This window comes from Lytechinus variegatus, chromosome 2 (genome assembly GCF_018143015.1).
Source record: "Lytechinus variegatus isolate NC3 chromosome 2, Lvar_3.0, whole genome shotgun sequence".
In the NCBI taxonomy this organism is placed as follows: Eukaryota; Metazoa; Echinodermata; class Echinoidea; order Temnopleuroida; family Toxopneustidae; genus Lytechinus; species Lytechinus variegatus.
Window position 1 is genome coordinate 14,338,920 of NC_054741.1, and position 14,222 is coordinate 14,353,141.

General features: G+C 37.8%; 1 protein-coding gene across 1 annotated transcript in view; it reads right to left on the reverse strand.

Annotated features, from left to right (window-relative positions):
* Positions 1-12,819, reverse strand: part of LOC121407395 (alanine--glyoxylate aminotransferase 2, mitochondrial-like) — a 29,834-nt gene extending 17,015 nt beyond the window's left edge. The window contains exons 1-3 of the mRNA XM_041598450.1: positions 12,414-12,819; positions 4,676-4,749; positions 3,738-3,922 (exon numbers count right to left, since the gene is read on the reverse strand). Coding sequence (XP_041454384.1) covers positions 3,738-3,922; positions 4,676-4,749; positions 12,414-12,618 — 464 coding nt within the window. The 5' untranslated portion in view covers positions 12,619-12,819. The remainder of the gene's footprint in view (positions 1-3,737; positions 3,923-4,675; positions 4,750-12,413) is intronic.
* Between the last annotated feature and the right edge of the window lie 1,403 nt (positions 12,820-14,222).

Here is a 14,222-nt window from a genome sequence, read left to right on the forward strand (position 1 = left end):
ACTTTCAAGGCATTTATTAGTTTCTTTTTGTTTAAGATTTATAATCAAAACTCAATTCAATCATATTACATCTTAAGGTCAACTAGGAAATGGCCAGAACTATAAGCCAAGCAGTCCGTTATTAAAGATATTGCAATTTAAGGGTACCACCATACATAGAACAGTTGAAGCGGTCTTGGAAGTGATCTTCCAAACTAGTTCAGAAAACCATCTCGCGATGTAGTATTCAAGATCGCTTTGCCTTGTTAACTGGTATTAGGACAAGTGAGGACACAACCATTCTTCAGGAAGCAATCTTCGCACATTTTGAGCGCACTACTCCACACTACAGGTGTAGAATGCCTACGATGTGGTTTCGAATTTCGCGCGAAACGTGTCACACCGTTGAGAGTGCTCCCAGAGCATACCATTGCGTGAAGTGATTTTGAAAACCACTTTTGTGTGATTAAGTGGGATCGCAATAAAAGCGATCTTCCAAACTGGTTTCATGAACCAGTTTCCAGTATAAGACTAGTTTCAGAAAGTGTAATGAAATCGGTGTTCAGGCACAGTGCAAGATGGAACTTTATTATTTCTAATCACCTTTTTAAGATAGTTTTAATTAATACAGCTATTGTTGATTATACACCAGGAAGATTGGCGTAGGATGGTGTCTGAACAATTTATATATTTGAGGCCTTCTTTTTTGTGTCTTTGGATTACACTGAAAATATGAATTCAGTGGTTGTAATCGTGTCTTCTATTTTGTTCTCTATAAATTTCCTAATATTTTGTACTACAAATTGATGAAACCTCGCTTGTAAATTTTTCCAAATAACTTTCTAAAATTGATTGTATGGACAGACAACAACTGGGTATACCTCTCATTACATGGTTTCAAACTGCCTCGATCATAAGAATCACCGTTAAATTATGAGAACTTTTTTAGGCTAAAAAATACCAATTAATTATTCCTGCATTCATACCGCCCCAAAGCATACATGTACCCTTCAGGATAAGTTCCTGAAGTTACGAGCATGCGCAGTATGGTCTGATAAGCAGGGAAGGTGCGAGATTAAAAATCATTAGCTCAGCAGTCGCCCACGGCGCCCGCACCCAACTACATGCTGGGCTAAAAATTCTTGTTAATTGCTTTCACATTGCCAAAATACCTGCGACCTTGGAAAAAACCCCACGAAAGTTCTTGTTATTTTGACAAGTACCTACTATAAGCCAGTTCGTAGTTCCTTTCTGCGCATGATCAAAAGATTCTACGCATGATCAGAAGGAGGTCATTTGTACTAAAGTGACATGGCGTTTTAAAATCTAATGAGATAAGCACCAACTTTGATGTCTTGATTATTCATATATTCTTTTGAATTGTCGTTTTCATTTACATCCACAAAAAACGACAATACTTCCACGAACGACTGGTATTTCACAGTTTGCAATGTACATTGTGCAACATGCTATAAGATATGTAATTAAAAAAAGTTATGCAACAAAAAAGTGTTCATTTGTGTGCTATTCTAGTCACCTGGTCTATTCAATTTCTTCATCCTGCTATGTAAGGCAAGCTTACGTAATATCTTGCTTTGAAATCTGCCTGTCATAATGAAAGAGATGAAAGGTCATTTGACCAAATTGCCCATGAAGTAATTACGAACTGGTCTATTTCATGGGTATTTTCTTTCATAGAGATTACGCATAATTTGCTTTCACATTGCCAATATTATTACCTGGTATTTTCTGTTCGGGGTAAATTTCCCGATCAGGAAATACCTGGAACTGACAAACTTCGAGGTGGTCTGAATCCACCTATAGTCTCATTCCATCAGATTCAAATTTGTCTTCTTCAACAACATCATTTCATCCATAAAGCTTACACATTGCTAAACTTGAACTAGGTATCTGATGTACAGTCTTTTTGTAACGTTACAATTGTCATTTGTGTTTGTTCTTCAACTTTGTCAACATACCAAGCTCCATTTATTTGAACAAAAAAATTGACTTATATTGTGCTATTCATCCCAATAGATGCTGGCACATTTCAAGCTTGGAAATAAGTTCAAGCATGGAAGAATCACTGAACATGGGTATTCTTGGAATATCTTTATTCAGTTTTACAATAAAGTGCATGTCAACTGCAAAAATAATCAACTAAAGTACATGAATAAAGGAGATTATTTCAGGCCATGTCTATTTGGTTTGAATTCATTTGGTCTACGTTGGTTTCCTTACCAGTCTAATTGTCATTTGTCTAATGCCAAGTTGGTATGTAATTCCTACTTTGTCTACTTACATGTACTATTAACAGTTCATTTAATTACCATAACCATATAAGGTAATTCTAGTTCATCTGTAACCATTTCATCTGAAGTATAAACATTTCTTTTAATTGCCGAAGAAAGTTGTGTTAGACCAGTTGGATATTAGACAGGACCAGTATACACCTAGCCTAACTGGGAGTTTGCCAAAAGGGTAAATGGTCTAAATGGCAATTAAAAGAGATGTTTATAAGATGAAATGGTTGCAGATGGGCTAGAATTAGAGCATAAAGGATGAGACCAAATAGAGAACAGATGAAGCATGTGCTAAATCAAACAAATCCATTTTTTTAAACTAGCATTTTAACTGTCCTCTGTTTGCTGCAACGGGTTTGTTTTCAATTTTCGGGTTTGTTTTTCAATTTTAAGTCGCGTCTCCCTGCTTTCCAGTAACTGGCCTTGAAAGACAAAAGAGATCACAATTTTTATCTCTATAGGCCTACTGCACTCGACACACACAGATCATGATTAAACTAAACTAGCTTTACTGGAAGAGGTATCAAAGTTCCAGTCAAACAGACAAAAAATAAACAAATATTACATAAACCTCTATCTTTTTATTACAATACATGTAGGTTTGCTCTGGGTCAAAATAATTGGTGTCATGAGACAATGAAGTACAGCCTATCAACACATGGGATTTATTTGAGGTGGCTTTTATGTGACAAATTTGCAATTGTTTGCTAAAAAATGCAATAGATGTGAATTTCCAATTGATTACAAAGCTAAAAAGTTCAGAGAACTTTTCAGACAAGTCCAAACGTTAATGCATTCGCTGCCAAATTGTCTCATAAAGATACAAAGTGCATATATCCTGTGTTCAACTTCAGGTACAACTCACTCTTTAGTATCTGATTTTACAGAGAATATACCAATTGTATGATTTATTATTTATCTTTCAAATGTTGCAGAGTATTGTTATGATGGGCATCTTTTCTTGTCAGGGGCACCAACTTTGTCTACTTTCAGTTTGGTGTCATCCCACACATGGTCTAATGTCTAATCCTAGTTCATCTTCCAATCAATTGGTCCAATTTCCACTAAGCCTCATTCAACATTTTTTACAATTTTAATCTTAGATTATATCAACTGTTGATGAATCATATTTTCGAAATGATTGCAAACTGCAAAATAAGTAGTACACAGTGAAAATTGGATCAGTGGCGGACCGTGACCGGGAGGAGACAATTGATTGGAGGGGCACTGTATTGTTTGTGAACAATGCTGTGCCCCTCCTCCGGGTCACGGTCTGCCACTGAATTGGATCATCTGGGTGCTAGACAAACTGAAGTGTAGACCAAATGGCAATTAGACCTAATTAATAGTAGCCCAAATGAGTTCATCCAATGTAGTATTAGACAATCTGAGAATTAGATAAAATGCTTGGAGACCGAGAGTATAAACTGTGCACGCGTTGCATGTTTGACTTACGGGTGGCAGTGTCCAACACTGACTGTGACGATTCCGCCGAAGAGATCAAGGTATCGCTTGCCTTCTACGTCCCAGAGCCACTGCATCTTCCCATGATGAAGCATCACAGGGTTCCTGTAGTAGGTGAAGAGGGCTGGGTTGATGGACTCATTCCGCACCTGCCTGGCATCCTCATAGGACATACCCTGGGAAAGACAAGGGGCCCGTCAAACAAAACTTAGTAATGATCAAAGAACATTTTTTTTATGATTGATTCCATAGACTACAATGTACAATCACTCGTGAAAATCAAGCGTACGATCAATCGCTAACCTTTGTGTTACGAGACCAAGATCATGTAAAATAGGGTTGTACAATAATATAAATTTGAGGGTTTTTTATCATCTCATTGACCCTGTTACACAAAAGTTACTATAATGGCACCTTTGCCATGAAATTGTAACTCACATAACACTGCTGAAAAGACAATAAAAAAATCAAGGATATCTTGGAAGTTACCAATGGATAGTAAAGTTACCATGTTAGTAACATCTATGCAATGGGACCCAGCTTTTAAAGCACTAGCCTACATGTATATGGTAATGCATCATCCCCAATTAATGTGAAATATGTTTAAGAAATGTACATTTTAATATTGATTGCAACACCAAAAACTCAAGCAAGTCTCTTATACCTACATGTATATGTTTTTGATTGTTTAAAAATCAAATTGCGGTTGATTTTAAAGTCTGCATTTTATCACAACACTTTCTTTAATGGGCCCCAGGAGTTATTTCCCTTGAATTGTGTTTATGTTACATGTACATGTATGTATGGTAACACAGGAACTTACTGCACCTGCTCATAAAGACCACTTTTCTGGTTTCCCTTGAAAGGTCATCCCACCTGCCTTCCCCCCCCCCCCCAGATTACAACTTCAATTATTCTTTTATACACACCTCATATTTGTTGGGCTGGTGGTCACATGGCGGTATTTCAGGGGCATCAGGAAACGTCTGTTGCTTAGCAACCCCTGATTAAAAATCGGTGTGAGAAAAAAGAAGCAAATCAATGTATCCAGCTTTCCCCTTTTGATCAATTGCACAGAATGATAAATAAACTCTGTAATCACAAAAATTGACCAAAGTCAAGGTTTTGATGATAGTCTGTCATTATATTAGAGTAATGATTAAAATCAGTGAAGTTATATAGGAGGTGTGCACAGCCTAATAATAATATCAATAACAATAGTAATGATAATAACAACATACTACTACTAATAATAATATACCTCTTTAGATTTATATCTAAATGCCCAATACAAATATAAAAGAAATTATATACCAATACACTATACACATGTACTAAAATATTACTTAGGAATATCATAAACAAACACACACTCAACCTAAATCTCATCAATGGACTCACAACTCAAACTTCAGCTTTCAAAATTAACTTCAGACTTGCAAGTAAAACCAGATGCAAAACAATCTAGTACATGGAAGAATTAAGTTTACTCTTTGACTCCAGGGGGGGGGGGAGAAGGGGTAAGTCGATTGTCCTGCTGTAGTAGCTGTACACATGCATGACCAAATTATTTCCAAACACCCCCTAAACGAGTTTTTTCTGTGTGTGCAAAATAACCCCCTTAACAAGTTTATTGCAGTCTTTATTTACACAATTTGGCCCCTAAACAAGTCGTCGCCAGAATATGACCTCAGGGAAAAAGATTGGCTAGTCTTAAAAAAAACTTTGGAAAAAAAGATACCCTAATTGTCCCTAAATATGTTTGACCCTATGATTGACAATTCGTTGCACGCACCACGAACCGTCCTCTATGCGCACTTCGATGCGAAAGTTAGTTTGGCAGAAAACGCATTTAAAGAAAAGCTTTTCTAAAACCAGCAATAAGTGCACCTACAAGGAGAGCAAATTATTTACAGGCGTCTTCTTTCGACAGTGCAGACTCCAAAGTTTCATTCCGTATCTTTATATTTTCTTGAAGTGAATTACATGTACTTACATGTACGCCACAGTGGGCATCGTAACAGAGAGGACGTTTCGTGGAAAAGATATAGTGCGCTATCGCACCTCGCGAAGTGGGCATCGCAGAGAGGACGGTTCGTGGTGCGTGCGACGAATTGACAAGTCTTTCAAACCCACCCTTTTCCTTGAAAATCAGTGTGTTTGATGTACCCTAAACGAGTGCACATGAGGCCTGCTTCTAAAACTAAAACACCACTTCAAATGCTTATTTTTGGTCATGCATGTGTACAGCAATATATTTGACTGCCCCCCCCCCCCCTGGGCTTTGACTTTGTCAAGATTAATATTCCAGTAGAATTTTATATTTTGAAAGAGTTTAATAAGTAACCAGTCAGACCCCCAACCAGGGGGCCATAAAGCTGTTCGTAAGTTAAGAGCGACTTTAATAACGACCGGTGGTCCCTTTTTACGCACTAAACCATCACCTATGTACATTTGCCATAAGAAAGGATCACAAGTCGTTCTTTAAATCGCTCTTAAATTATGAAACACCCACTGGGGAAAAGAGAAAAGGGAGGAAAGAATGGGAAAGGAAAAAGAGAGAAAAAAAAAGAAAAAAAAAAAAGGGAAGAGAAAGGGAAAAAGTGAAAAAGGGAAGAAAAAATATTTTCAACAATGGAAAAGGAAGGAAAGCGGGAATAGGAATGAAAGAAGAACATTTCAGATAGAACAGATCATTCTCAAAATAGGCCAACTAAAACATTAGCATGATTAGGATGAAGGGAAATGAATTATTAAAAAGATGACAAATTGTCAAACAAAGTGTGAAATGAAGGTAGAATGAAATTAGCCAAAACCGAAATCGGAAAATGAAGAAAAGGGACAAGGGAAAAAAAACGGGCTGCCAAGGATTGAAAAATCAAAAGCTGAAAGAAAGATTGACTACATACTACATTGATGTTCTGCCCCCACACCCCACGCAGTAGGGGCTCTTAATCTATAATCTTCAAAGTTAAAAGGGCTCTATAATTCGCCCCCAGGTGTGGGGGTGTTTTGGTTTAACACCCAAGGGGAAATAAAATAAATTATAGTAGGCAATATAATGAAATGAATGGAAACAACAGTGATGTTATTCGCTGAATATAATGGATAAATCTATCACACAATTAAAATGTAATTTCAATAGGCAATTCTTTTCAGGCTCGCTTCGCTCCCTGGTGGCTTTTTACGAATTTTCCTTCCCTGCTATATTGTGCACCCTCAAAATATATTTGGTTCATTACACAACTGCATTTAAAAAAATGTGCTGTGTAAAAGCTATATTCTGTATTTACTTGTGGTTTGATTAAAAATCATGGTTGAAAATGGCTTAGATATCAAGAATTACCGGGGGCTGTTCCCCAGACCCCAACCGCAAACAGTAGCACTGCCGTATAGGCCTATAATTGAGAAAGGGTAATTATACAACCAAGAACAAAAAAAAGAAGAAAAGAAAAGCAAAGGAAAAGTGTAGGATATGATTTTGTTGAATTTATTTACTGAATGTCTCATAAAAAAACATTTCAAAGTTAGATTCTCATAACAAAAAGGTGATTATTTTTCTTTCTCGCTCATGACTTATATTTAGGAGCTTTTTATCACATAAGTCATACTGCGCCCCTCGTTTTTTTTACTCTTAATGCTACTGCCGCATAGAGTTTAACGAACCATTATAAAAATAAGAATCCTGTACACAATGGCATAAAGACCCCTCCCCCTGCCCCCCCAAAAAAAGGGAAAGGAAGAAAGAAAGAATGAAAGAAAGAAGGGTAAAATATATTATTTTCTGGATATCATGTCAAAATCTATCACAGAATTTGATTTTTTATATAAAAAATGTCAAAATTTTTGCTCGTTCACAATCTTTTTTAAAAGATTGTTTCTGCCGATGCGCAATATCTGGCCCCCTCAAAATTGTTGCCAGTTCATACCAAGATTTTCAGCTCTTGCCTCCCCTCCGGCCGTCAACCCCTGTGAGTCTCCCCCCACCCATGTACATGTGTAGCCCTACAAGATAGTAGGATTAGCCAGGCAATCATGGACTGGTGCTGAGACATCAAAAGATCTCATGAGAACAGAAACCCCAGTCAGAGATACATGTAGCTACATGTAGGTACCACTAGCCCAGGGTAAACATGAATATTGCATTAGTGACAGGGGCTGCGGAAGTGGGGGGGACTGGGGGGCTTTAGCCCCTACTTTTTTCCAAGAACATGTACAAAAACATAAAAATTACCATACGATTGTGATTTTTTGCATGGTCAGCACCCCGCCCCCACTTTTGGCTCAGCCCCCCCCCCCCTTTGAAAAATGTTCCGCGGCCCCCGAGTGAGCAAACATTAAAGACAAAAGCATTACTTTTCAAATTCTCAAATTTCACATCTAGTCAAGAATGTTAAGAGGTATGGTATGGGTGATCATTTATCATTCATCTTTTGTAAGGGTCTTGCAAAATTAGCAATGTAATATGGCTCACTCTCATGGTCATACAGGAATAACCCTCATTTCCGGGAATTAATTTAACATCTAACTGTCATCCCCAATTCACCCATACATCAGTGAGTGGGGCGCCAACGTAGTTCAGCTGACGGAATAAGCTTTTGGTCTAGGCTATGTACAGAATATTTTTCTTGGGGGGGACGCAGACACGTAGAAAAATTTGAAGAAAGTCAAAAAGTGATGGGGCAAAGCGACTGAGGTTGTCATGGGGGCACTAGTTTTGCAGTTTCTAACATGAAACTGAAGAATTTCATGCACACCTTTGGTGAATTTTGTATAAAAACTATCACCTTTGCACGTTAAGAACCCACTGCAATATTTGTATAAAAGTAGGGGGAAACCCTGGTGCAGTGGTCCACCTGCACTCCCCCCCCCATCAGTTATAAAATTGGGAAAAGAGACCCACGGGTCATAGTGATCAGTTCGTTTTTCGCCTCCAAGGCACAGGCGATGCAAAACAAAATAATGATAATTTCAGATAGATTCATAAATTTATTGTCCTCAATGGAAATTCATTCTGTTGGCATTAGAAATTATTCATACATTATTCACATAGATTATACTGCACATACATTTATTTGTACATAGATAATACTGCACATTGAAATACATCATGCACACCATCATGGGCGTCAATCGGTGGGGGAGGGGGGGGGACATGTCCCCCATTATATTTTCAGGGGGGGGGACACAATATCAAATGTCACAAAAGAAGTGTGACCATCGGGGGGGGGGGGGGAATATGTGCATGATTCTCAAGGAAATGAGTTGATTCCCCTTAAAAAATATAAAGAAAAAAACAACTGTCATGTAACTTTTCGATGCAATTAACGATGGGTAAATTCGTATTCAAAAGCAGCACAGCTAGCCGACTATGAGCCGTTCCTGTACATACGACGCCGGGGTACACGCGAGCACCCACATGGAGGCCCGCACGTGCGTGGTGGGTTTTTTTTCATGTGGGTATGCACGGCATGACATATGCAGTGGTGGAGTATGACGAAAGTGTAATGGATCTGGAAAGACCGTACGTACGTACGTGTACTGTAGTTGGTACTTTCAGCGAATCAGAAGACAGAAGCTTTTGCAGTTTCTTACGGCCGGGTATGATCCATCCATCTACCTTTTGGTAGGATGAGATATACCTATGAAATTTAACGAAGTAAAGAGTGCTAAATAATTTGGCTCCATTCATGGGTACCCTAAGTAAAAAAATGTATGCACCCCTTCAAGGGCAAGCCCACTCCAACAAAAGTTAATTTGAAGAAAAAGAGAGACAGAGACAGAGAAAAAAAACAAGAATAAACTGAAAATTTCCTCAAAATTGGATGTAATATAAGAAGCTTTGGTATGTTCAAAAATTTCATTTTCATAAAACAGTTATACATGTACATGTATGCATAACAAGGGTGAAATGCAAATGAGACAGTGGATGATGTCACACACTCAACTATTTCCTTTGTATTTTATTACATACGGTATAGACTACATGTGTATTTCAATATTTGCAATTTTGAAATGCAAAGCTCTTTATTTTTCGACATGTTCAGGGACAAATCAAACCCTGTCTAAAAAAAGAATGAAGAAAATTATGATATTTCACATTTCTTTTGTTGGGGTTGATTTGCCCTTTAAAATTTAAAATGTCATTTTTATAATGGAATTGACTTGGTTCTTAAAGGGATGCATAAGAGAAGCTGAAAACAGTATGTATTAAATAGGTAATCAAAATTTTAAGAGTTAATATTTCAAGATTTTAAAATATTACATGTTAAATTAGCCAAATTGATACCTTTTGGTTGTTTTTTTAACCAATGACACCATGCATGACTGAACAAATTAATCAGGTAGACAATGTTCAGTCAACAGGTACAAATTCCATTTTTGCAAGGTATGGCAAATAAGTATGAGATGAATCTCTCACTGATGCCTCACTGAGCTGAATGATTTCTTTGTTACTGAATGTGGTTACTATGAATAATCCTCTTAATAAGGATAGTTTAATATGCAAGGCTGAAAAGGTTGCTTTCCCGGGCTGATCTGTCAGCCCCCTTTAACCATCCATTTTGTCTTTCAGCTTCATTGGTTCAGACATGAGCGGTGTAAATTGTATTAGTAAGGTACCAGGAAAAAGATTAGGGCTTGCGCTTTTATTTTTTTCTGGTTTTACTTTTTTATACAGACTTTACTTAAATTTGGAGCAAATGACACAAGTAGAGAGAGCTAGAGAGGGGGGTACGTGGAGAGAGGGAGAAAGAAGAAATGCTTCAGCAATACGTCATGGTATTAACTTTGAAAGTATACCTATAAAAGTGACATGCTTGCATGTTGCTATTGTGTCCAGTGGCATAGCTGGGGGGGGGGGCACGTGCACTTTTTTATAAGGCTTATGAGATTATTTCATGTTTATGTTGTTTTATAAGAATAAAGCTAAGTAGTGACTGATCGGGGAAAATAAAGGTGAAGATTATTTTGGGCCGCGTCCCCTATTGGCGAAAGTCGGATCCGCACTTGTTGACATGTTTATGGCCAGGGAGTGGAAGTAACTGGTATCAAAGTGTAATCCACTGAAGATAATGAGTAATGTAAGGCAAAGTTGAGCAAAGAAGGAGGATGAAATTTGGAAGATACTACACCTCTACTACAAGTATTTGGACCAAGTCATTATGAAAATAATGTCATGTTCTTTATTAAAGTTTGAATAAAATGTTACAAGTGATGCATTTTATTTTGAGTTTATTTATACATCTTTATTCGTGTCACAATGTAACATAACCAGGCAACTTGATTTTCATGGAGAAAAATGTCAGTCTTGTTGAAAGCATGATAAATTCACCCTTTCATATAGTTTTCATATATTCAAAGGTCAAATTGAAGGAAACAAAGTCAGAAAGAGGTTGTGTGTGTCATGGTATTAACTTTGAAAGTATAGCTATAAAAGTGACATGCTTGCATGTTGCTATTGTGTCCAGTGGCATAGCGGGGGGGGGGGGGCACTTGCACTTTTTTATAAGGCTTATGAGATTATTTCATGTTTATGTTGTTTTATAAGAATAAAGCTAAGTAGTGACTGATCGGGGAAAATAAAGGTGAAGATTATTTTGGGCCGCGTCCCCTATTGGCGAAAGTCGGATCCGCCCTTGTGACACATACACACACACCGGAAAAAATGGCCGGTGCCCCCCCCCCAAAAAAAAAGCAAGGACCCCCCAGGAAAAAAGTCCAAACTCAAGTTTGGATTGACGCCCATGCACACTATATAGTCCTATGTCATTATTTGTCATATTATTATATTACATGTATAATCACTTAAAGATTTGTTAACTGGTTGAAGTGAAATTTGATAGAGTACAGATGACTGGCGAAGTGACAAGATATGGGCTTATTCAGTGTAGTTCATTATATTTGTATTTGTGGATAGAGAGCGGAACAAAGGAACTGAGGAAGCGTGAAGTACGTGTTTTCATTGACCGGTACCGTTTGCCTGAGCGCATGAGAGTATAACATGGATGTATAGGGTGATTATCATTTTGTATTATCTGTGAGACATATTTCAAGATCATATTAATGTATTCATTTGTCAGATTTGTCACTTTGCCGGTCATCTTGCCAGCATAGTTTGCTTTTTTCTGTAATTTTGTAGGTCATCTTTCCTGCACCCACTGAACCAAACAACACAGCTAATCATAATCAGTGAAAAAAAATATATAATTCTAAAATTTCTGGAAGAGGAGGGGCAACTGCCCCCACTGCCTAATGCCATGCTAACTCTTCAAAATACAAGTCAAACCAAATTAACAGATATTGTTGCATAATAAATATTCTTGTACTTGTAGCATCTGTATTTGATTTTAACACAAAAAGATATAGATCATGGTTGAGAAAACACACATAAACAGCAAAAAAAGTTATAACATAAAAATGTCTGACTGGTGATGCAGTGAACAATAAAGTATAATGACAATACATGTACATCTATATCATAACCTTGTTCATGAATGAGTGGCTGCATCTGCAAGTGCAAGGGACCACTTTCAATATCAATTTTTTACTCCTTGGAAGCACTTTCATTGAAAAGTTATGCCATTTATTAAGGAAAAACTTTATTATGAGTTAGATCGTCGATTTGATAAATTGAATACATTATATTTTTAGCATGAAGTTTGTTACCATGAACAGTTCTCTTCTGTGTGTTTTCGTTATGTCGCTTCTCCCCAGGGCCACTGGCACCGACTCCGGAGCTCCTCGCCCGAGTGTTTGCAGAAGACAGGGTCAAACTTCGACTTGGAGTATTTCTCCCAAAACCCGATAATCCGCCACTGACTACAGGTAAAATCCGCTGAAATGGACCACATCTTATCAACAATGACTGCATTTTTATCAATCTAAATCCGGCCAATCGAGATTAATTAGGCAACACTAAATGACTGGAATATGATTCTGACTGGTTGAATTGCTCAGTATCCCCCTCAGTTTTGGTCGCGCTCACGAGTCATGTCAGGCTCGACGTCGCGTCGTAATGTTTTGGTTTATAACTCAATGGTAGTTGTACATATACACAAAAGACCAACGTATACCGCACCGGGGGAAGTGGGAGTTTCCAATTCACGTACATGTATGTATACGGATATTTGAGCTGAGCTAGCTATCTGCTAGCTATACATTACGGAATTCAGTGAGCTGTTCAGTGCGCTATCCATAGATCAAAATCAATAGGGGATCTAACTACGCCATATGTAGAGATATAGGCCTACATCTCGATGAACTAGGCCAAGGTCGTTCGACGGATTTGTATTCTTTGTTTACATTGTAGTTTTTCTCCAATGTGTTTCAGTTCGACCCCGACGCATAGAGATGTCTATCGTACAGTTCACAGACTACATTCAGTTCAATTTTATTTTCCAGAGGGAAACAGAAGTTTGCAACGAAAAAGCCAATTAGTACACTAGCCAGAGGGGGGGGGGGGGGGCTTCCATTGACGACTGGATACAGATACCATGCGCGACCATGGGGCCCGCCATGGGGTCTCGAAAAGCACCCTATAATGAAGTATTTTCCATATACTGAAAATGCACCCTTTACTTGGTGTGTGAAACCCTGGATAAGAGCCCGATAATTAAGAGCTTTAATTCGATCATTGAGAGAAATATGGATTTGATGACACCTTTGAAATCCTCTCCCGGAATCCTCTTCACCTTGCCCCGCACCTTGCACAGTAGTAGTAGTAGTAGTAGTAGTAGTAGTAGTAGTAGTAGTAGTAGTAGTAATAGTAATAGTGGTAGTAGTAGTAGTAGTAGTAGTAGTAGTAGTAGTAGTAGTAGTAGTAGTAGTAGTAGTAGTAGTAGTAGTAGTAGTAGTAGTAGTAGTAGTAGTAGTAGTAGTAGTAGTATAGTAGTAGTAGTAGTAGTAGTAGTAGTAGTAGTAGTAGTAGTAGTAGTAGTAGTAGTAGTAGTAGTAGTAGTATAGTAGTAGTAGTAGTAGTAGTAGTAGTAGTAGTAGTAGGACGTAGTAGTAGTAGTAGTAGTAGTAGTAGTAGTAGTAGTAGTAGTAGTAGTAGTAGTAGTAGTAGTGCTGGTGGTGGCCGGTGGTGGCAGTAGTATAGTAGTAGTAGTAATAGTACGTACTTATAGCAGTAGTAGTAGTAGTAGTAGTATATAGTAGTAGTAGTAGTAGTAGTAGTAGTAGTAGTAGTAGTAGTAGTAGTAGTAGTAGTAGTGGTAGTAGTCGTAGTAGTGGTAGTAGTGGTAGTAGTGGTAGTAGTAGTAGTAGTAGTAGTAGTAGTAGTAGTAGTAGTAGTAGTAGTAGTAGTAGTAGTAGTAGTAGTAGTAGTAGTAGTAGTAGTAGTAGTAGTAGTAGTAGTAGTAGTAGTAGTAGTAGTAGTAGTAGTATAGTAGTAGTGTGTGTTGCTAAACTTCGAGTCTCGAGTTTCAAAAATTTCATTGGAATGGGTCATTAAAGACCCTCGCTTTTAATTGCTTT